The 22,711-nt window shown below is 36.4% G+C and overlaps 1 protein-coding gene and 3 long non-coding RNA genes across 10 annotated transcripts; all 4 read right to left on the minus strand.

The window, feature by feature from the left end:
- Positions 1-690: 690 nt before the first annotated feature.
- LOC143875880 (uncharacterized) lies at positions 691-3,316 on the minus strand. 3 transcript variants are annotated; one of them, XR_013250224.1, is made up of 5 exons: positions 2,691-3,316; positions 2,488-2,569; positions 2,068-2,136; positions 1,720-1,909; positions 691-774 (listed from the first exon to the last, which is right to left on the minus strand). It is a non-coding gene; the product is annotated as an uncharacterized LOC143875880 (long non-coding RNA). The 3 variants fall into 3 exon arrangements; XR_013250223.1 differs by lacking the exon at positions 691-774 and having other exon boundaries at positions 1,271-1,909; XR_013250225.1 differs by lacking the exon at positions 691-774 and having other exon boundaries at positions 1,271-1,909; positions 2,673-3,316.
- Positions 3,317-4,450: 1,134 nt separating this feature from the next.
- Positions 4,451-7,644, minus strand: LOC143875881 (uncharacterized). 3 transcript variants are annotated; one of them, XR_013250227.1, is made up of 5 exons: positions 7,019-7,644; positions 6,816-6,897; positions 6,396-6,464; positions 6,048-6,237; positions 4,451-5,102 (listed from the first exon to the last, which is right to left on the minus strand). It is a non-coding gene; the product is annotated as an uncharacterized LOC143875881 (long non-coding RNA). The 3 variants fall into 3 exon arrangements; XR_013250226.1 differs by lacking the exon at positions 4,451-5,102 and having other exon boundaries at positions 5,599-6,237; XR_013250228.1 differs by lacking the exon at positions 4,451-5,102 and having other exon boundaries at positions 5,599-6,237; positions 7,001-7,644.
- Positions 7,645-8,778: 1,134 nt separating this feature from the next.
- Positions 8,779-11,972, minus strand: LOC143875882 (uncharacterized). 3 transcript variants are annotated; one of them, XR_013250230.1, is made up of 5 exons: positions 11,347-11,972; positions 11,144-11,225; positions 10,724-10,792; positions 10,376-10,565; positions 8,779-9,430 (listed from the first exon to the last, which is right to left on the minus strand). It is a non-coding gene; the product is annotated as an uncharacterized LOC143875882 (long non-coding RNA). The 3 variants fall into 3 exon arrangements; XR_013250229.1 differs by lacking the exon at positions 8,779-9,430 and having other exon boundaries at positions 9,927-10,565; XR_013250231.1 differs by lacking the exon at positions 8,779-9,430 and having other exon boundaries at positions 9,927-10,565; positions 11,329-11,972.
- Positions 11,973-18,309: 6,337 nt separating this feature from the next.
- Positions 18,310-20,645, minus strand: LOC143875883 (lysM domain receptor-like kinase 4). The gene has a single exon (XM_077377464.1). It carries the CDS (start codon positions 20,441-20,443, stop codon positions 18,485-18,487), a length of 1,959 nt encoding a protein of 652 aa, XP_077233579.1. The 5' UTR covers positions 20,444-20,645; the 3' UTR covers positions 18,310-18,484.
- Positions 20,646-22,711: the final 2,066 nt, after the last annotated feature.

Here is a 22,711-nt window from a genome sequence, read left to right on the forward strand (position 1 = left end):
TGAGAAAAATACCAAAAACAAAAGGAAAAGAAAATTTCTAACTTTAACTATAGAAAAGATTAGAAAAGAAAGTTTCCAAAAATAACCCAGTAACTTCAAATCAAATATTCTTTCGCTTCACAACACCATAACTAAATAAAATAGGAGAAATATAAAGTGAAAAACGCTCACGTTTTAATTAATGGATACCTTCGGTTCTAAACGGTCTAGGTTGAGGAAGCTCCATACACCCAAAAGAAATTTTCTTTTCTTTTTCCTCCCTCTTAATTCCGAGTCTCAGCTTCTTGGTATTTCCAAATCGCCGAATATCCGAATCTCTTTTTTCCAGGGAAATGAAGAGGATTTTAATCCGAGGCTGAAAATTCGAAAATCTCTGCTTACTCTCACTACCCTGATCGAAATAGCCAATTGAATTTTGCAACACTTTGACCGAAATTCGCTCTCTAAATGCAGCAAAACTGAAACTTCTAAATTCCTCAAATTCTCTTCCTTTTTGCGAATTTCGTGAGTCCCGGTGACAAAATCTGAGATAAGAACCTGAATTCTAACCCTGTAGACAAACCTGAATGTGAAATCGGTTCAAAGAGATCTTCGGACCTCAATCTGGAAACACTTCTCCAAAATGAATGCAAGGGGTAAACCAATTGAGGTGAATTCACCTTATCCAATTCAAGATTTTAGATGCTTTATAACTCAATCCACATTCATCTTCTTACACCGAAAAGTATCACAAATGAAAATTTTGATTTGAAGCTTCGGATAAGTTTATTCACTCTGTTAAAAAAAAATGTAAAAGCAAAAAAGTGTTAGAGAAATGTGAAAGAAATGTAAAAACAAAGAAGTGTAGAGGAAGTGTAAAAGAAAGTGAAAGCAACAAAGAAGTGTAAAAAACAAAGAAATGTAAAAGCCTTCTGAAAGTAAAAGCTTTATGAATTGGGTAATGTGAAACAACCAGTTACTCCAAAAGCTTAAGCTGTTGGAGAAGGCGTTATTTATTCGTTTATACTTTAACACTCCCCCTCATGTGTGGTCCCCCTCTTTCTTTGGGTTGGCCTCTACACGTGGCACATGTGGCCCCTCTATTGGGTTTGGCCATTGCATGTGGATTTCTGCTATCGAGGAGGTTTGAACCCAGGCATTTTGCTCTGATGCCATGTGAAACAACCAGTTACTCCAAAAGCTTAAGCTGTTGGAGAAGGCGTTATTTATTCGTTTATACTTTAACAGGTAAAATTAAAGAAATGTAAAAACAAATAAGTTTAAAAGAAATGTAAAGGCAAAGAAGTGTAAAAGCTATCTGAAATTCCCCATACAATAACTATACTCTATGAGAAGAAGGGAAAAAACGAAGTGTAAAAGATTTTACAAAGGAGAAAAGAAAAGAAGTGTAAAAGCTTTTGAGACAGGGTTTTCCATTTGGTCTTTTCAGTAGTGGGAGAAAAAAAAAAGAAAAAAAAAAGGAAAAGAGAGAAGCAGTAGAATAAATTACAAAAGGAGAAAAAGAGGATACATGTATATAAAATTGGCAAGCATTCAGGGTTTGGATTCGATTTTCATTTGGGGTTTGATTTACCCATTCACAGAGGATACCAAGACTGATGATGTAGGTAAAGAGAGAGGCAGTAGAATAGATTACAAAGGAGAAAAAGAGGATACATGTATATAAAATTGGCAAGTATTCAAGGTTTGGATATTATTTTCATTTGGGATTTGATTTACCCATTCACAGAGGATACCAAGACTGATGATGTAGGGAAGGGCAAAGACAATTCCCAACTTCTTTGGGATCTTCACTTTAAATCGTCCTGTAAGCATTCGTGAGGAAAAGGGAATCAGGGGTTACCGCATCCGGGCTTTTGGGCTGCAATACATTGCTGTGGGTTTCCAGTGCACTCAGCAAGCAGATAGGCTAAAGCAAGCAGTATGGCAAACAAAATCAAAATTCAGATACGAAGCTACTGAAAGAAAAGCTCTACATGCTCTAACAACATGAATCACAGAAAGAGTTTATTAATCTAAACTAACATAAACTACTATTCTAAGACTAAAAAAATCAAAGAAAAATACCTGAGTTAAAACATGCTGGTGAAAGTTCGTCAATTACTCTCCCAAAAACTCCAGAACAAAGGGAAATATCTACATTTGGTAATGAAATTATACTCAATCAATGAAGTTTTTGCTCACTATCAACATTGGTGAGTGGGGCATCAGAAATACATATGGTAATGAAATTATACTCAATAAAAAAAAGGGCCAGGATTATCACGAGGTTTATTATATGTAAATAAACATTGGTAATTGTGATTGTAACCACTAATTGTTTTGGAAAATGGGGTGTTGTGGCAGGTAATCAAACAAAAGCTTTAAAATAGACTCGGAAAATGGGGTGGCAATATTATAGCCCACATAAAATATGAAAGAACAAACATTTTATAAAGTAAGGGCATTGAGAAAGCAAAAGTAAATTCTATTGTTATATGAGTGTACCTTGAGAAGGCGGCCTTGGATCCTGGCGCTGGAAAGAGGAATCGTTGTATAGTGAGAGAAAATCATGGGTAGGTTTTTTTCCCTGTAATCACATGATAACCCAGTAACTTCAAATCAAATATTGTTTCGCTTCACAACACCATAACTAAATAAAATAGGAGAAATATAAAGTGAAAAACGCTCACTTTTTAATTAATGGATACCTTCGGTTCTAAACGGTCTAGGTTGAGGAAGCTCCATACACCCAAAAGAAATTTTCTTTTCTTTTTCCTCCCTCTTAATTCCGAGTCTCAGCTTCTTGGTATTTCCAAATTGCCGAATATCCGAATCTCTTTTTTCCAGGGAAATGAAGAGGATTTTAATCCGAGGCTGAAAATTCGAAAATCTCTGCTTACTCTCACTACCCTGATCGAAATAGCCAATTGAATTTTGCAACACTTTGACCGAAATTCGCTCTCTAAATGCAGCAAAACTGAAACTTCTAAATTCCTCAAATTCTCTTCCTTTTTGCGAATTTCGTGAGTCCCGGTGACAAAATCTGAGATAAGAACCTGAATTCTAACCCTGTAGACAAACCTGAATGTGAAATCGGTTCAAAGAGATCTTCGGACCTCAATCTGGAAAAACTTCTCCAAAATGAATGCAAGGGGTAAACCAATTGAGGTGAATTCACCTTATCCAATTCAAGATTTTAGATGCTTTATAACTCAATCCACATTCATCTTCTTACACCGAAAAGTATCACAAATGAAAATTTTGATTTGAAGCTTCGGATAAGTTTGATTTGAAGCAAACAAGAAGAAAATAAAGAAAAAATAGGAACAAAATAAAATCCTAACTCACTTTCGTAGGAATCACGATTGCACTTAGCACGTGCAACAAGCCTTTAAACGCCTAGGTTACCCTAGTGGACGAGTTGTGTCTCGTGAGTGTTTGCAGTGAATATGCACACAAAATTCTGAAAACAAACTTTTCTTTTCAAATCCCACTATAAAGTAAAGCCAAAAATTTCTAATCCTGTTTCTTTAATATATTGCTCAAAATAGAAGAACAAGAATACCCCCATACTAAAACTTTGCATTATATCCCAAGTTGGAAAAATTAGAAAAATATTTTAATCAAGGAATCCTCTTTTGAATTTGTCCTACTTTGCTCCCTTAAACTTGCCTCTAATGTAATCGGACCATAAAAGAAATTTGATTTTTGAAACTTAATAGAAAAATTGCAATCTTATATGGTCCACCATCCTTTACACTTTTCCATTACTTTCTAAGAATAGAACTCACTTTTGTAATCCTCTACTGCTTTTGGCGTGAATGACATGCAGGGCATGCACCAGACACCCAGGCTACTAAGCAGTGTCCGACTAATCTTTGATTTGCATATATCATAGACATTGATGCATATGAGTTCAAGCTTTACTTTTGATTACGTGCAATGCTTTGATTTATTAAGCTTTCTAATTGACCCATGTATGGAGTTTTCAGTCAGTTGCTCTCAAGCCAGATGGCTTTAAGGAACTAGGCATAAAAACCCTTCAGACTTAATAGCTCAAGTCAAAAAGGCTACAAATCAAAACTATAATCAAAAGGTAAACTTTCTAAAAATATTTTTTTTTTCAACCTTTCTTTCCTTTTTCACCATACCATATAAAAAGCAAGTTTCTATTTCTATTTCTTATTCAAATCCTTTTAAAAGAAAGATTCCAAAAGAAAAACAAAACTAAGAAAGGAAAGTATTCTTTCTAATTTTTCAAATTCCAAAATTAAAATATCCACTAACTTTCTTTCTTAAAATAGGAACACAACTTTCCTTTTAAGAATACCAAGTTCTTTCTAATTTGAGAAAAATACCAAAAACAAAAGGAAAAGAAAATTTCTAACTTTAACTATAGAAAAGATTAGAAAAGAAAGTTTCCAAAAATAACCCAGTAACTTCAAATCAAATATTCTTTCGCTTCACAACACCATAACTAAATAAAATAGGAGAAATATTAAGTGAAAAACGCTCACGTTTTAATTAATGGATACCTTCGGTTCTAAACGGTCTAGGTTGAGGAAGCTCCATACACCCAAAAGAAATTTTCTTTTCTTTTTCCTCCCTCTTAATTCCGAGTCTCAGCTTCTTGGTATTTCCAAATCGCCGAATATCCGAATCTCTTTTTTCCAGGGAAATGAAGAGGATTTTAATCCGAGGCTGAAAATTCGAAAATCTCTGCTTACTCTCACTACCCTGATCGAAATAGCCAATTGAATTTTGCAACACTTTGACCGAAATTCGCTCTCTAAATGCAGCAAAACTGAAACTTCTAAATTCCTCAAATTCTCTTCCTTTTTGCGAATTTCGTGAGTCCCGGTGACAAAATCTGAGATAAGAACCTGAATTCTAACCCTGTAGACAAACCTGAATGTGAAATCGGTTCAAAGAGATCTTCGGACCTCAATCTGGAAACACTTCTCCAAAATGAATGCAAGGGGTAAACCAATTGAGGTGAATTCACCTTATCCAATTCAAGATTTTAGATGCTTTATAACTCAATCCACATTCATCTTCTTACACCGAAAAGTATCACAAATGAAAATTTTGATTTGAAGCTTCGGATAAGTTTATTCACTCTGTTAAAAAAAAATGTAAAAGCAAAAAAGTGTTAGAGAAATGTGAAAGAAATGTAAAAACAAAGAAGTGTAGAGGAAGTGTAAAAGAAAGTGAAAGCAACAAAGAAGTGTAAAAAACAAAGAAATGTAAAAGCCTTCTGAAAGTAAAAGCTTTATGAATTGGGTAATGTGAAACAACCAGTTACTCCAAAAGCTTAAGCTGTTGGAGAAGGCGTTATTTATTCGTTTATACTTTAACACTCCCCCTCATGTGTGGTCCCCCTCTTTCTTTGGGTTGGCCTCTACACGTGGCACATGTGGCCCCTCTATTGGGTTTGGCCATTGCATGTGGATTTCTGCTATCGAGGAGGTTTGAACCCAGGCATTTTGCTCTGATGCCATGTGAAACAACCAGTTACTCCAAAAGCTTAAGCTGTTGGAGAAGGCGTTATTTATTCGTTTATACTTTAACAGGTAAAATTAAAGAAATGTAAAAACAAATAAGTTTAAAAGAAATGTAAAGGCAAAGAAGTGTAAAAGCTATCTGAAATTCCCCATACAATAACTATACTCTATGAGAAGAAGGGAAAAAACGAAGTGTAAAAGATTTTACAAAGGAGAAAAGAAAAGAAGTGTAAAAGCTTTTGAGACAGGGTTTTCCATTTGGTCTTTTCAGTAGTGGGAGAAAAAAAAAAGAAAAAAAAAAGGAAAAGAGAGAAGCAGTAGAATAAATTACAAAAGGAGAAAAAGAGGATACATGTATATAAAATTGGCAAGCATTCAGGGTTTGGATTCGATTTTCATTTGGGGTTTGATTTACCCATTCACAGAGGATACCAAGACTGATGATGTAGGTAAAGAGAGAGGCAGTAGAATAGATTACAAAGGAGAAAAAGAGGATACATGTATATAAAATTGGCAAGTATTCAAGGTTTGGATATTATTTTCATTTGGGATTTGATTTACCCATTCACAGAGGATACCAAGACTGATGATGTAGGGAAGGGCAAAGACAATTCCCAACTTCTTTGGGATCTTCACTTTAAATCGTCCTGTAAGCATTCGTGAGGAAAAGGGAATCAGGGGTTACCGCATCCGGGCTTTTGGGCTGCAATACATTGCTGTGGGTTTCCAGTGCACTCAGCAAGCAGATAGGCTAAAGCAAGCAGTATGGCAAACAAAATCAAAATTCAGATACGAAGCTACTGAAAGAAAAGCTCTACATGCTCTAACAACATGAATCACAGAAAGAGTTTATTAATCTAAACTAACATAAACTACTATTCTAAGACTAAAAAAATCAAAGAAAAATACCTGAGTTAAAACATGCTGGTGAAAGTTCGTCAATTACTCTCCCAAAAACTCCAGAACAAAGGGAAATATCTACATTTGGTAATGAAATTATACTCAATCAATGAAGTTTTTGCTCACTATCAACATTGGTGAGTGGGGCATCAGAAATACATATGGTAATGAAATTATACTCAATAAAAAAAAGGGCCAGGATTATCACGAGGTTTATTATATGTAAATAAACATTGGTAATTGTGATTGTAACCACTAATTGTTTTGGAAAATGGGGTGTTGTGGCAGGTAATCAAACAAAAGCTTTAAAATAGACTCGGAAAATGGGGTGGCAATATTATAGCCCACATAAAATATGAAAGAACAAACATTTTATAAAGTAAGGGCATTGAGAAAGCAAAAGTAAATTCTATTGTTATATGAGTGTACCTTGAGAAGGCGGCCTTGGATCCTGGCGCTGGAAAGAGGAATCGTTGTATAGTGAGAGAAAATCATGGGTAGGTTTTTTTCCCTGTAATCACATGATAACCCAGTAACTTCAAATCAAATATTGTTTCGCTTCACAACACCATAACTAAATAAAATAGGAGAAATATAAAGTGAAAAACGCTCACTTTTTAATTAATGGATACCTTCGGTTCTAAACGGTCTAGGTTGAGGAAGCTCCATACACCCAAAAGAAATTTTCTTTTCTTTTTCCTCCCTCTTAATTCCGAGTCTCAGCTTCTTGGTATTTCCAAATTGCCGAATATCCGAATCTCTTTTTTCCAGGGAAATGAAGAGGATTTTAATCCGAGGCTGAAAATTCGAAAATCTCTGCTTACTCTCACTACCCTGATCGAAATAGCCAATTGAATTTTGCAACACTTTGACCGAAATTCGCTCTCTAAATGCAGCAAAACTGAAACTTCTAAATTCCTCAAATTCTCTTCCTTTTTGCGAATTTCGTGAGTCCCGGTGACAAAATCTGAGATAAGAACCTGAATTCTAACCCTGTAGACAAACCTGAATGTGAAATCGGTTCAAAGAGATCTTCGGACCTCAATCTGGAAAAACTTCTCCAAAATGAATGCAAGGGGTAAACCAATTGAGGTGAATTCACCTTATCCAATTCAAGATTTTAGATGCTTTATAACTCAATCCACATTCATCTTCTTACACCGAAAAGTATCACAAATGAAAATTTTGATTTGAAGCTTCGGATAAGTTTGATTTGAAGCAAACAAGAAGAAAATAAAGAAAAAATAGGAACAAAATAAAATCCTAACTCACTTTCGTAGGAATCACGATTGCACTTAGCACGTGCAACAAGCCTTTAAACGCCTAGGTTACCCTAGTGGACGAGTTGTGTCTCGTGAGTGTTTGCAGTGAATATGCACACAAAATTCTGAAAACAAACTTTTCTTTTCAAATCCCACTATAAAGTAAAGCCAAAAATTTCTAATCCTGTTTCTTTAATATATTGCTCAAAATAGAAGAACAAGAATACCCCCATACTAAAACTTTGCATTATATCCCAAGTTGGAAAAATTAGAAAAATATTTTAATCAAGGAATCCTCTTTTGAATTTGTCCTACTTTGCTCCCTTAAACTTGCCTCTAATGTAATCGGACCATAAAAGAAATTTGATTTTTGAAACTTAATAGAAAAATTGCAATCTTATATGGTCCACCATCCTTTACACTTTTCCATTACTTTCTAAGAATAGAACTCACTTTTGTAATCCTCTACTGCTTTTGGCGTGAATGACATGCAGGGCATGCACCAGACACCCAGGCTACTAAGCAGTGTCCGACTAATCTTTGATTTGCATATATCATAGACATTGATGCATATGAGTTCAAGCTTTACTTTTGATTACGTGCAATGCTTTGATTTATTAAGCTTTCTAATTGACCCATGTATGGAGTTTTCAGTCAGTTGCTCTCAAGCCAGATGGCTTTAAGGAACTAGGCATAAAAACCCTTCAGACTTAATAGCTCAAGTCAAAAAGGCTACAAATCAAAACTATAATCAAAAGGTAAACTTTCTAAAAATATTTTTTTTTTCAACCTTTCTTTCCTTTTTCACCATACCATATAAAAAGCAAGTTTCTATTTCTATTTCTTATTCAAATCCTTTTAAAAGAAAGATTCCAAAAGAAAAACAAAACTAAGAAAGGAAAGTATTCTTTCTAATTTTTCAAATTCCAAAATTAAAATATCCACTAACTTTCTTTCTTAAAATAGGAACACAACTTTCCTTTTAAGAATACCAAGTTCTTTCTAATTTGAGAAAAATACCAAAAACAAAAGGAAAAGAAAATTTCTAACTTTAACTATAGAAAAGATTAGAAAAGAAAGTTTCCAAAAATAACCCAGTAACTTCAAATCAAATATTCTTTCGCTTCACAACACCATAACTAAATAAAATAGGAGAAATATTAAGTGAAAAACGCTCACGTTTTAATTAATGGATACCTTCGGTTCTAAACGGTCTAGGTTGAGGAAGCTCCATACACCCAAAAGAAATTTTCTTTTCTTTTTCCTCCCTCTTAATTCCGAGTCTCAGCTTCTTGGTATTTCCAAATCGCCGAATATCCGAATCTCTTTTTTCCAGGGAAATGAAGAGGATTTTAATCCGAGGCTGAAAATTCGAAAATCTCTGCTTACTCTCACTACCCTGATCGAAATAGCCAATTGAATTTTGCAACACTTTGACCGAAATTCGCTCTCTAAATGCAGCAAAACTGAAACTTCTAAATTCCTCAAATTCTCTTCCTTTTTGCGAATTTCGTGAGTCCCGGTGACAAAATCTGAGATAAGAACCTGAATTCTAACCCTGTAGACAAACCTGAATGTGAAATCGGTTCAAAGAGATCTTCGGACCTCAATCTGGAAACACTTCTCCAAAATGAATGCAAGGGGTAAACCAATTGAGGTGAATTCACCTTATCCAATTCAAGATTTTAGATGCTTTATAACTCAATCCACATTCATCTTCTTACACCGAAAAGTATCACAAATGAAAATTTTGATTTGAAGCTTCGGATAAGTTTATTCACTCTGTTAAAAAAAAATGTAAAAGCAAAAAAGTGTTAGAGAAATGTGAAAGAAATGTAAAAACAAAGAAGTGTAGAGGAAGTGTAAAAGAAAGTGAAAGCAACAAAGAAGTGTAAAAAACAAAGAAATGTAAAAGCCTTCTGAAAGTAAAAGCTTTATGAATTGGGTAATGTGAAACAACCAGTTACTCCAAAAGCTTAAGCTGTTGGAGAAGGCGTTATTTATTCGTTTATACTTTAACACTCCCCCTCATGTGTGGTCCCCCTCTTTCTTTGGGTTGGCCTCTACACGTGGCACATGTGGCCCCTCTATTGGGTTTGGCCATTGCATGTGGATTTCTGCTATCGAGGAGGTTTGAACCCAGGCATTTTGCTCTGATGCCATGTGAAACAACCAGTTACTCCAAAAGCTTAAGCTGTTGGAGAAGGCGTTATTTATTCGTTTATACTTTAACAGGTAAAATTAAAGAAATGTAAAAACAAATAAGTTTAAAAGAAATGTAAAGGCAAAGAAGTGTAAAAGCTATCTGAAATTCCCCATACAATAACTATACTCTATGAGAAGAAGGGAAAAAACGAAGTGTAAAAGATTTTACAAAGGAGAAAAGAAAAGAAGTGTAAAAGCTTTTGAGACAGGGTTTTCCATTTGGTCTTTTCAGTAGTGGGAGAAAAAAAAAAGAAAAAAAAAAGGAAAAGAGAGAAGCAGTAGAATAAATTACAAAAGGAGAAAAAGAGGATACATGTATATAAAATTGGCAAGCATTCAGGGTTTGGATTCGATTTTCATTTGGGGTTTGATTTACCCATTCACAGAGGATACCAAGACTGATGATGTAGGTAAAGAGAGAGGCAGTAGAATAGATTACAAAGGAGAAAAAGAGGATACATGTATATAAAATTGGCAAGTATTCAAGGTTTGGATATTATTTTCATTTGGGATTTGATTTACCCATTCACAGAGGATACCAAGACTGATGATGTAGGGAAGGGCAAAGACAATTCCCAACTTCTTTGGGATCTTCACTTTAAATCGTCCTGTAAGCATTCGTGAGGAAAAGGGAATCAGGGGTTACCGCATCCGGGCTTTTGGGCTGCAATACATTGCTGTGGGTTTCCAGTGCACTCAGCAAGCAGATAGGCTAAAGCAAGCAGTATGGCAAACAAAATCAAAATTCAGATACGAAGCTACTGAAAGAAAAGCTCTACATGCTCTAACAACATGAATCACAGAAAGAGTTTATTAATCTAAACTAACATAAACTACTATTCTAAGACTAAAAAAATCAAAGAAAAATACCTGAGTTAAAACATGCTGGTGAAAGTTCGTCAATTACTCTCCCAAAAACTCCAGAACAAAGGGAAATATCTACATTTGGTAATGAAATTATACTCAATCAATGAAGTTTTTGCTCACTATCAACATTGGTGAGTGGGGCATCAGAAATACATATGGTAATGAAATTATACTCAATAAAAAAAAGGGCCAGGATTATCACGAGGTTTATTATATGTAAATAAACATTGGTAATTGTGATTGTAACCACTAATTGTTTTGGAAAATGGGGTGTTGTGGCAGGTAATCAAACAAAAGCTTTAAAATAGACTCGGAAAATGGGGTGGCAATATTATAGCCCACATAAAATATGAAAGAACAAACATTTTATAAAGTAAGGGCATTGAGAAAGCAAAAGTAAATTCTATTGTTATATGAGTGTACCTTGAGAAGGCGGCCTTGGATCCTGGCGCTGGAAAGAGGAATCGTTGTATAGTGAGAGAAAATCATGGGTAGGTTTTTTTCCCTGTAATCACATGATAACCCAGTAACTTCAAATCAAATATTGTTTCGCTTCACAACACCATAACTAAATAAAATAGGAGAAATATAAAGTGAAAAACGCTCACTTTTTAATTAATGGATACCTTCGGTTCTAAACGGTCTAGGTTGAGGAAGCTCCATACACCCAAAAGAAATTTTCTTTTCTTTTTCCTCCCTCTTAATTCCGAGTCTCAGCTTCTTGGTATTTCCAAATTGCCGAATATCCGAATCTCTTTTTTCCAGGGAAATGAAGAGGATTTTAATCCGAGGCTGAAAATTCGAAAATCTCTGCTTACTCTCACTACCCTGATCGAAATAGCCAATTGAATTTTGCAACACTTTGACCGAAATTCGCTCTCTAAATGCAGCAAAACTGAAACTTCTAAATTCCTCAAATTCTCTTCCTTTTTGCGAATTTCGTGAGTCCCGGTGACAAAATCTGAGATAAGAACCTGAATTCTAACCCTGTAGACAAACCTGAATGTGAAATCGGTTCAAAGAGATCTTCGGACCTCAATCTGGAAAAACTTCTCCAAAATGAATGCAAGGGGTAAACCAATTGAGGTGAATTCACCTTATCCAATTCAAGATTTTAGATGCTTTATAACTCAATCCACATTCATCTTCTTACACCGAAAAGTATCACAAATGAAAATTTTGATTTGAAGCTTCGGATAAGTTTGATTTGAAGCAAACAAGAAGAAAATAAAGAAAAAATAGGAACAAAATAAAATCCTAACTCACTTTCGTAGGAATCACGATTGCACTTAGCACGTGCAACAAGCCTTTAAACGCCTAGGTTACCCTAGTGGACGAGTTGTGTCTCGTGAGTGTTTGCAGTGAATATGCACACAAAATTCTGAAAACAAACTTTTCTTTTCAAATCCCACTATAAAGTAAAGCCAAAAATTTCTAATCCTGTTTCTTTAATATATTGCTCAAAATAGAAGAACAAGAATACCCCCATACTAAAACTTTGCATTATATCCCAAGTTGGAAAAATTAGAAAAATATTTTAATCAAGGAATCCTCTTTTGAATTTGTCCTACTTTGCTCCCTTAAACTTGCCTCTAATGTAATCGGACCATAAAAGAAATTTGATTTTTGAAACTTAATAGAAAAATTGCAATCTTATATGGTCCACCATCCTTTACACTTTTCCATTACTTTCTAAGAATAGAACTCACTTTTGTAATCCTCTACTGCTTTTGGCGTGAATGACATGCAGGGCATGCACCAGACACCCAGGCTACTAAGCAGTGTCCGACTAATCTTTGATTTGCATATATCATAGACATTGATGCATATGAGTTCAAGCTTTACTTTTGATTACGTGCAATGCTTTGATTTATTAAGCTTTCTAATTGACCCATGTATGGAGTTTTCAGTCAGTTGCTCTCAAGCCAGATGGCTTTAAGGAACTAGGCATAAAAACCCTTCAGACTTAATAGCTCAAGTCAAAAAGGCTACAAATCAAAACTATAATCAAAAGGTAAACTTTCTAAAAATATTTTTTTTTTCAACCTTTCTTTCCTTTTTCACCATACCATATAAAAAGCAAGTTTCTATTTCTATTTCTTATTCAAATCCTTTTAAAAGAAAGATTCCAAAAGAAAAACAAAACTAAGAAAGGAAAGTATTCTTTCTAATTTTTCAAATTCCAAAATTAAAATATCCACTAACTTTCTTTCTTAAAATAGGAACACAACTTTCCTTTTAAGAATACCAAGTTCTTTCTAATTTGAGAAAAATACCAAAAACAAAAGGAAAAGAAAATTTCTAACTTTAACTATAGAAAAGATTAGAAAAGAAAGTTTCCAAAAATAACCCAGTAACTTCAAATCAAATATTCTTTCGCTTCACAACACCATAACTAAATAAAATAGGAGAAATATTAAGTGAAAAACGCTCACGTTTTAATTAATGGATACCTTCGGTTCTAAACGGTCTAGGTTGAGGAAGCTCCATACACCCAAAAGAAATTTTCTTTTCTTTTTCCTCCCTCTTAATTCCGAGTCTCAGCTTCTTGGTATTTCCAAATCGCCGAATATCCGAATCTCTTTTTTCCAGGGAAATGAAGAGGATTTTAATCCGAGGCTGAAAATTCGAAAATCTCTGCTTACTCTCACTACCCTGATCGAAATAGCCAATTGAATTTTGCAACACTTTGACCGAAATTCGCTCTCTAAATGCAGCAAAACTGAAACTTCTAAATTCCTCAAATTCTCTTCCTTTTTGCGAATTTCGTGAGTCCCGGTGACAAAATCTGAGATAAGAACCTGAATTCTAACCCTGTAGACAAACCTGAATGTGAAATCGGTTCAAAGAGATCTTCGGACCTCAATCTGGAAACACTTCTCCAAAATGAATGCAAGGGGTAAACCAATTGAGGTGAATTCACCTTATCCAATTCAAGATTTTAGATGCTTTATAACTCAATCCACATTCATCTTCTTACACCGAAAAGTATCACAAATGAAAATTTTGATTTGAAGCTTCGGATAAGTTTATTCACTCTGTTAAAAAAAAATGTAAAAGCAAAAAAGTGTTAGAGAAATGTGAAAGAAATGTAAAAACAAAGAAGTGTAGAGGAAGTGTAAAAGAAAGTGAAAGCAACAAAGAAGTGTAAAAAACAAAGAAATGTAAAAGCCTTCTGAAAGTAAAAGCTTTATGAATTGGGTAATGTGAAACAACCAGTTACTCCAAAAGCTTAAGCTGTTGGAGAAGGCGTTATTTATTCGTTTATACTTTAACACTCCCCCTCATGTGTGGTCCCCCTCTTTCTTTGGGTTGGCCTCTACACGTGGCACATGTGGCCCCTCTATTGGGTTTGGCCATTGCATGTGGATTTCTGCTATCGAGGAGGTTTGAACCCAGGCATTTTGCTCTGATGCCATGTGAAACAACCAGTTACTCCAAAAGCTTAAGCTGTTGGAGAAGGCGTTATTTATTCGTTTATACTTTAACAGGTAAAATTAAAGAAATGTAAAAACAAATAAGTTTAAAAGAAATGTAAAGGCAAAGAAGTGTAAAAGCTATCTGAAATTCCCCATACAGTAACTATACTCCATGAGAAGAAGGGAAAAAACGAAGTGTAAAAGATTTTACAAAGGAGAAAAGAAAAGAAGTGTAAAAGCTTTTGAGACAGGGTTTTCCATTTGGTCTTTTCAGTAGTGGGAGAAAAAAAAAAGAAAAAAAAAGGAAAAGAGAGAAGCAGTAGAATAGATTACAAAGGAGAAAAAGAGGATACATGTATATAAAATTGGCAAGCATTCAGGGTTTGGATTCGATTTTCATTTGGGGTTTGATTTACCCATTCACAGAGGATACCAAGACTGATGATGTAGGAAAAGAGAGAGGCAGTAGAATAGATTACAGAGGAGAAAAAGAGGATACATGTATATAAAATTGGCAAGTATTCAGGGTTTGGGTATGATTTTCATTTGGGATTTGATTTACCCATTCACAGAGGATACCAAGACTGATGATGTAGGGAAGGGCAAAGACAGTTCCCAACTTCTTTGGGATCTTCACTTTAAATCGTCCTGTAAGCATTCATGAGGAAAAGGGAATCATGGGTTACCGCATCTGGGCTTTTGGGCTGCGATACATTGCTGTGGGTTTCCAGTGCACTCAGCAAGCAGATAGGCTAAAGCAAGCAGTATGGCAAACAAAATCAAAATTGAAAAATACGAAGCTACTGAAAGAAAAGCTCTACATGCTAACACAATGAATCACAGAAAGTGTATATTAATCTAAACTAACATAAAAATACATAAACTACTATTTTAAGACTAAAAAAATCAAAGCAAAATACCCGAGTTAAAATATGCTGGTGAAAGTTCCTCAATTACTCTCCCAAATACTCCAGACCAAATGGAGAAATCTACATTTGGTAATGAAATTATACTCAATCAGTGAATTTTTTGCTCACTGTCATCATTGGTGAGTGGGGCATCAGAAATATATATAGATATCATCGTTGGGGCTTCTTCTTTGTCAGATTTCAAGTGAAATGTTTGTCAACTATCACCCTGTATTTTTGTATGTTTAGTGAGATAAGTATATGGAAAACTGATCCCTAAGGCAACCAAAACACACCTTTAGATACATGCCCATATAAAAATGACCTTTCTATCCCCAAGACAATGCAAAACCCCAGTACTATAATTTATTGCTGGTGAATGGCACAAAGCTTGTAATGTGTATAACGAATATTAACAGATAAGATGCAGTAAGAAACGAACTCCTCCTAATATCGAGACAAATTCGTAATAGAAAATCATTGACTTGTTGTTGATGATTTTAGAAGGAAGAAAATCTGACGCCGAAGCGTCAAAATCAAGCAATTGAATCTAATAATGCAAAGTCTAGGAATGCAAAATTGCAAAGTGTTCTGAATTTGAGAAACTAAATCCTCAAAAATTTCAGAGTTATGATTTCAAGTGAATCAAATTACAAAAAAAAAAAAAAATCGTATACAGGTATTCGAAATTTTTCATAGAGAGAGCGATAGAGAGATTCAGAAACATCCATTTGAAAAAAAATAAAAGTGAGGAAAAACCAAATAGGAAATGAAATCTTGATCGTCAAAAACACCAAATAGAAAGGAAAAAAACCTGGATTCTGCACGGTTGGTAGGAAATCCGTTGATCTGCTTCACCTGAGTGTGGAGGGAGTTCGACTTTTGAGGATGAAAATGGGAAATCCATTCAAATCCAGTGCTCGGGTAGGGTTTCGACAGTCGGAGGGCTAGAATAGAAATCTCCGATTTTGAGAGAGAAAAATTCAGCTAAGCGAATGAAAACTAAAAACCCAGATGGGGAAACGAGAATAGAAACCTTTTCTGAACCTAAATTGCCAGCTCAGCAGGTAGCAAACGGAAACGGTAAAATTTAACAGAGAGCGTGTGCAAAACTTTCCTTTTAAGCGCCAGCTCAGCAACAACGGTTACGAAACGGTAAAATTTAACGGCAAAAAACTGTTAGACTTCTGTCCGTTGGATGTCTAATGGGCCCTCGATGAACGGTCTTTAATACTCCGCGTGACAGAAACTTTCTTTTCACGCAAGTGCCAGCTCAGCTAAGAATCTGAAGCCCACACGCTCAAGTGGCTATGACAATCAACCGTCAACTGATGATGGTCCATCATAATTCTGATGATCCTAGCCCTTAAATTTGAAAAGATCCTATCTTGTAGATTCGAGGGTTAGGATCATACTATGGGTAGGGTTAGGATCAATCCTATGGAGAAGATTTTTGGGTGCACAATCTATTTACTTGGAGGCCCAATAAATGAAGGGTTTAGATCACCTAATTGTGTTGGCTCCACTGTAAATACTATTAATTATTATGGCCCGTACACAAATGGGCCCGGGCACATACATTCTAGACCATAGGCCTTTTACAGTGACGTGGGCCCGCTACAGCATGCTGTATCCAATTTTAAATGATCTGACCCTTCCATTTCATCGGCTCTAGGATCGTTATCTATATTTTTTATTAGACCTGGCAAAAGGGTGGGTCGGGTCGGGTTGACCCGCGGGTTGCGGGTCAAAATGACCCGCATTCCTACAGGTCAGCAACTAGTGACCCATACCTGTGCGGGCGGGTCGGGTCGACCCGCAATTTTTTCCAAAACAGTGATTTTTTGGCTGGCGATAAATTCAATCCCTAATTTTCAAGATAGACGGTACAACCTACACCATAGGATGATCCAAACCGTCCATTTGATGGGCCACAACGTAAATAGATCGTGCCTCAACTGTTTGATCTATAGAAGTTTCCATATTGTGAGTCCCTCTTTAGATCGGAGGGTTAGAATCATCCTATGCTAATGATTTTTTAGGCACAACCTATTTACGTTATGGCCCATCAAATGCACGGTTTGGAATTTGGATCATCCAAAGCATATATAACATTGGGGTCAGAGTTTCAAACTTTCAGTTCAAAGCACAACCTAATAACATTGGGGTCACGGTTTGGAATTTGGATCATCCAAAGCACAACCTATTTTCAGACTTTCAGCATATATAACAGTGGAATCTGAAAGTTTAAGAGTGGAATTTAGATCTATTTTCAAACTTTCAGCATATTATAATTTGGGTCAACCAGGGGGCACCCGCGGGTTGACCCGACCCGACCCGTGTTTTTGCGGGTTGGGTCACCCGTGGATTGATTTTGGTGGGTCACTAAAACCCCGACCCGTGCCCTCAAATTTGCCAGTGGGTTGGGTCGACCCGTGGGCATGGGTCGTGTTTGCCAGGTCTATTTTTTATACCTTACATTCACTTCCAGTAGGGCCTATCAACAGACCCAAATTCGAATTAGATCCACCTATATCTGTGTCACATTCTTTTTTAATATCGCGTCCTACTCAGTCAGAGATGCCAATCCACTCGTTTCAGCTCCATGGATCTTACTTTGTGTGTGTGTGTCTGTGTCCTGACGCAGATCCATGGATCTTATTTAGTGGGTGTGTGTGTGTCCCGACCCATTAAGGATCATTTGTTACAATTGTTATCAGGTCCTTCATTTGGTTTTTAAAAAAAAAAACTAATATAAAAGGTTGTCCAAATTAAATTGTGATGTTGAGTAAACTCCATGGAGCCTAGAATGTTGTTTCACCAATGGAGATCCAAACGGGTGTTAGCAGTACAACAATTTGTGGCAGATGTGACAAAAGAAGGAAGATCAAAAGTACAATCAAGCTTCTTAAATGTTGATATTTTCTTTCATTACCTCCCCATCTATTTTAATCGTCTAATCTAACTAGGTATAGACAAAGAAAAAAAGATAAGATTTGGGAAAGATAATCCTAATAAATGTCTCATCTAAGTAGGTAGCCTAATCTTACCCTCTAATGATCCGATGATTAGATCTTACCATATAAGATTTGATCTATCTTAAAAATTACAGTTGAAATGGTTAAAAAAGGTCAAGATGGTAAACACAAGAAAAGTTTTAAAACATCAACTCAAGTGAGGGGAGAGTTGTAATTATCAGCAATAAATATTTTTTAATCAAAACATAAAAAATTCTTACAATAACTAAAAATATTGAATTAGCTTCATCACATAAAGCTACCATTAACTGTAGATAGATATAATGATGTTGAGAACATGCCCAAAAGCAGGACAACTAAAACAATTTTCAATACATAAAAACCATGTAAAAGGATACCCAGAACTCAGTTTCTTGCAGCAAATCAAAGAGAAATTTTCTCAGCACTCAATAGAACATCCTAGTTCTGAGTCAATGCTAAGCTTTGGGAGACAGAGAAACTATTTGATAGTTCCCAATCCAATGAAGCAGACAAAATCTTTGAAAGGGACTGCACAATTTCATCCATGCTCGACCGACTTGATGGATCTTTCCCTAGGCTGCGCTCGATTAATCTGGCCACCATCATAGCTAAATCCAGAGGATAATTCCCTTGCAGAGAAGGATCAATAAAGTCAGTAACCTTCTCTTTTGCATTTTCTTTACTGAGTATGGCTATTAAGACCTCTGGTAATGGCATGTCTTTCCCTTCCCATATAATACTACCTTCTTTACCAGTAATGCTCTCCAACATCACAATCCCATAAGCATAAACATCAAGTTTCACCGAAACAAGACCATTCTCCAAGTACTCAGGTGCCATATAACCTTTAGTCCCTATAATGTGCCTTGTCAATGCAAAGCCACCTTCATTTCCTTCACCAGACCTTGCGCTTCCAAAATTAGCAATCTTGGCCCTAAAATTACCATCCAAAAGAATGTTGCCGCTTTTTATGTCCATGTGCACAATGCCTGGTTCAGCATAGCTGTGGAGATAGTTCAAACCATTGGCTACATCCAAAGCAATCTGCATCCTTTGCACCCAACTCAAAACCTTTGAATCATTTCCATTAAATATCCAGTCACTCAGAGGCCCATTTTCAGCATACTCGTAAACAAGATACCATTGGCCTTCACTGAAACAAACACCCGAAAGCTTGATCAAGTTCAAATGGTTAATCCTTTTGAGTAACTCAATCTCCTTTGGAACGTCTCCGTTGATCCTCTTAATTGCAGCTACATCCCCCTTAATGACCCCTCGATAAACAGACCCTTTGATATTACAATTGGGGACAAAATCCTCCGTCGCCAATTTCAATTCCTTAAATGTATACACTTTCAGGCTGTGACCTATATCAGATATACCTACAATAAGATCTTTAGTTACATCTGACTTAGACTGTTTCTCATCCTTCTTCCATTCATCTGAAATGAGAATTGCTGGTATTTCATTGCTGTCCAAGTCATTTGAAATGGGAATTTGATTGGATTTCCTCTTATTTCTTACGACATAGAAAAGAACAATTGAGGCAACCAAGACAAAAGCACCCACTGCAACTCCAATAACCACATACACCCAAGTTTTTGTGGAATTGTTATCTGATGGAGGGGAAGGGGGTGGTTGTGATGGTGGTGGTGGTGGTGGTGGTGGTGTGATGGTCTGATTAATTGTAGGCTGATTTTGCAGAGGAATAAGAAGTGTTGTAAAAGGATAGATAACAGAATTTACCCCAGAAAGTCCATTAGCAAGGAGAAGTTTCTGCACATCCACACCAAACCTCTGGCTTATTGTAGGAAGATCATCTCCCTCTCCTACCAAGTAACTTTCTAGATAATTCACACCATCCCTACTTTGATTCCCTGTTGGACAAGCACACCTAAGAGGGACAGTTATATTAACTCCAACATCTAAGGTGGTAGCTGAATAGTTGTTCTGATTCTGTAGAGCTTGGCAAGTTGACAGACCCTGATATGTGTTGTTTGCAACAATAAAATAATTATCTCCACTTTCAATAGTATAAGATGAATTTGCTTGATAATACTCACCAGAACAAGAGCAGATCACTGGAACAATCACCTGCTGGTTTGCTCCAAATGTTTCATTGATAGAAACTGAATTTGCTTGAGAAAGCTGTGATGGGTCTGAATCCAAAAGAGCTGAAATTGAGGCAACAGAATTATATGGGGTTATTGACCTGAAAATCAGAAAAGCTTGGCAACTTTGGTTTTGACCATTGCAGGTGTATCCAAGAATAGAGGAGGAATTATCTGTTCTTGCACATTGTGTTATTAAATTTCCTACATATGGCTGTTGAGCAAGAACAAAAGGAGAGGAGATGAAACAGAGGATGTAGAAAAAAATGAGAGATTGAGAACCCATATGGAGGAATGAAAGTGGGTGTTGGAGATTATGGTGGTATTAAAAGGTGGGATGGAAGAAAGGGGCTTCTAATAAAATGGGTGCCTTAGAAATGGATCTGTAAATGTGGAATTATTCTAAGTTTCGTGTCTGATGCTGTTTCTTTTGATAGGCTGAATGTGAAAGGAGAGCATACAATGGTTGACTATCTCTGTCACAGTTGAATTTGCAAAAAAAAAGGCAATATTTGACCATGACCAAATGTGAGAGAGAGGGGGAGGGCGGCGGGCTTTTTTAATTTAAGGTGCTGCTATTAAATTGCACAAACTCAGCTTGTCTCTTTGGTTTTAATTGGCTTGTGAGAGCTTTTTGGGAAATGTAATAGCGTTTGACCTCAGTTTAAATAATGAAAGACAGGATGAGTCAGTGCAATTATTAAAGGGAACTGATAAATCGACCCCCATATATCTTAAATCAACCCCTGTGTGTCTTTCTCTCTCCTCTTTCTCTCTCTAACCCAGAGGAGAGAGAAAGACTCATACGTTTGGTTGCCAGTTAAATTTTCTCTCTTTAAGATATTTGGGGGTTGATTTATCACTTCCTTTTTAAAAATATGGTAGTGCGGTTACATGGATAATATTATTACAACCCTACCTTCTGTGCCATTGGTCGAACACTATCATATGTAGGGGTGCAATTCGGGTGGGCTCAACTTGAACCCGATGGGTTCAACCCGATTTTTTTCCCCGGTTGGGTTGCCACTCGCTCGGGTTCGGATTCGGGTTGGGAAAAGTGAACCCAAGGTAATTTCGGGTTGGGTTAGGGTTGAGGCATGGAACAACCTGAAACTTGACAATTCTGTAACATACGGATAAAAAAGTGAACAATTTTGAAAATTATTATTATGTACAGCTATTAAAATTCAGTAAAGCAATGGCACACTCTCTTTCCATTGAAGGGGGTGCTGAAGGCAAGAAAAACCAGTAGTTTTGGCTGGAGCATCTCAACATGCACCACACAAGACCAAAATCGGGTCTGGTTCGGGTTGATGAAACGGTTCCTCGGGTTGGGTTGGGTTGAACCCCATCGGGTTGGGTGGGGTTAGGGTTGAGCATATGGTTCCTCGGGTTGGGTTCAGGTTGGCCTCAACCCGACCCAGCCCGACCCGAGTTGCACCGATTCATATGGCTATCTTTTCATGATACGAATACCTGTATGGGTTGTGATTGGATTACCTGAATCAGGAATCTAATTCAAAATCAGAGTGGATCCTATTCCGATTCCTATTCTGATTCCCCATGAAATGAGATGGAAAATATTAAAATAAAAAATTTAGGGAGACGATTTTTTTGCCCCCCTGTAGGATAATACACCCCACTGTTAAAGTGAATTGTTGGCGGACTTTAACACTTCTTGACGTCAAATCACGTGAAAAGGGGGGTGTATTATCCTAAAGGGGGGGGGGCGAAAAAATCACCTCCCAAAATTTAATTGAAGAAAAAGTTCATTCCAGCTGTCAGAATCAGAATACCACCTCTTTGGGCGAGAAACAGATTCCAGCATTTCCTCCTTTAATTCCACCCCTCGTTCCTGAATCCTGCCCCAGGTCCGTTTATTTATTTATTTTTTTGAACCAAATGCTGGAATCAGTGTATTATTGTTTTCCAAACAAATACCCGGTCAAAAAAATATGAGAAGAAGACTCATTCGGTACACCAAGAGGCTGTTTTATGGCAGAATAGATTGTTCCAGAGAAGACATATCCCAAGAAAAGACTTATCCATTGTTTCTGGCACAACTGTCCATTATAAGATCTATTTTGAAAAACTACTCTCCTACAAAAAACAAGGGCAAGAATAATTACTACCAGAGGGTGAAAATAGTACTTACAATATCACGTGGATAGAACTTATATAAAAAAAACCTATTCTGGAATACAAAGAAACCCAAGATAAGGTGTTATCCATCCTGCAATTACAGCCCCAAAGTTTTCTGCAACTACCTTTGTTGGGGGCCTTTGAGCCCGATATGGGCTGAGAAGGTCCGGTTCAGATCGGGTAAAAAGAACACCCTTTTTTCCTTGGGCTTAAAATAGCAATAAAACCCAACCCAAATTGAATAAGGGATAGCCAATCTCAGGGGTTTTTATTCGAGATAAAACTATCTAAGCAGGGTACCCAATCCAAGGAATAGCTTATCCAAGGTTTCTATCCCCTTGTAGAAACAGCCCCATTAGACCACATCAGACATGAGAAACAAGAAGTGAATAGTAAATTCAAGATGTTGAAA

Source organism: Tasmannia lanceolata, unplaced genomic scaffold (assembly GCF_043159265.1).
Source record: "Tasmannia lanceolata isolate RefF3 unplaced genomic scaffold, GAP_Taslan_0.1 ptg000004l, whole genome shotgun sequence".
In the NCBI taxonomy this organism is placed as follows: domain Eukaryota; kingdom Viridiplantae; phylum Streptophyta; class Magnoliopsida; order Canellales; family Winteraceae; genus Tasmannia; species Tasmannia lanceolata.

What these genes read in the sequence shown, in the direction of transcription:
- LOC143875883 (XM_077377464.1), bottom strand. Translation starts at nt 20,443, where the DNA reads ATGGGTTCTCAATCTCTCATTTTTTTCTACATCCTCTGTTTCATCTCC.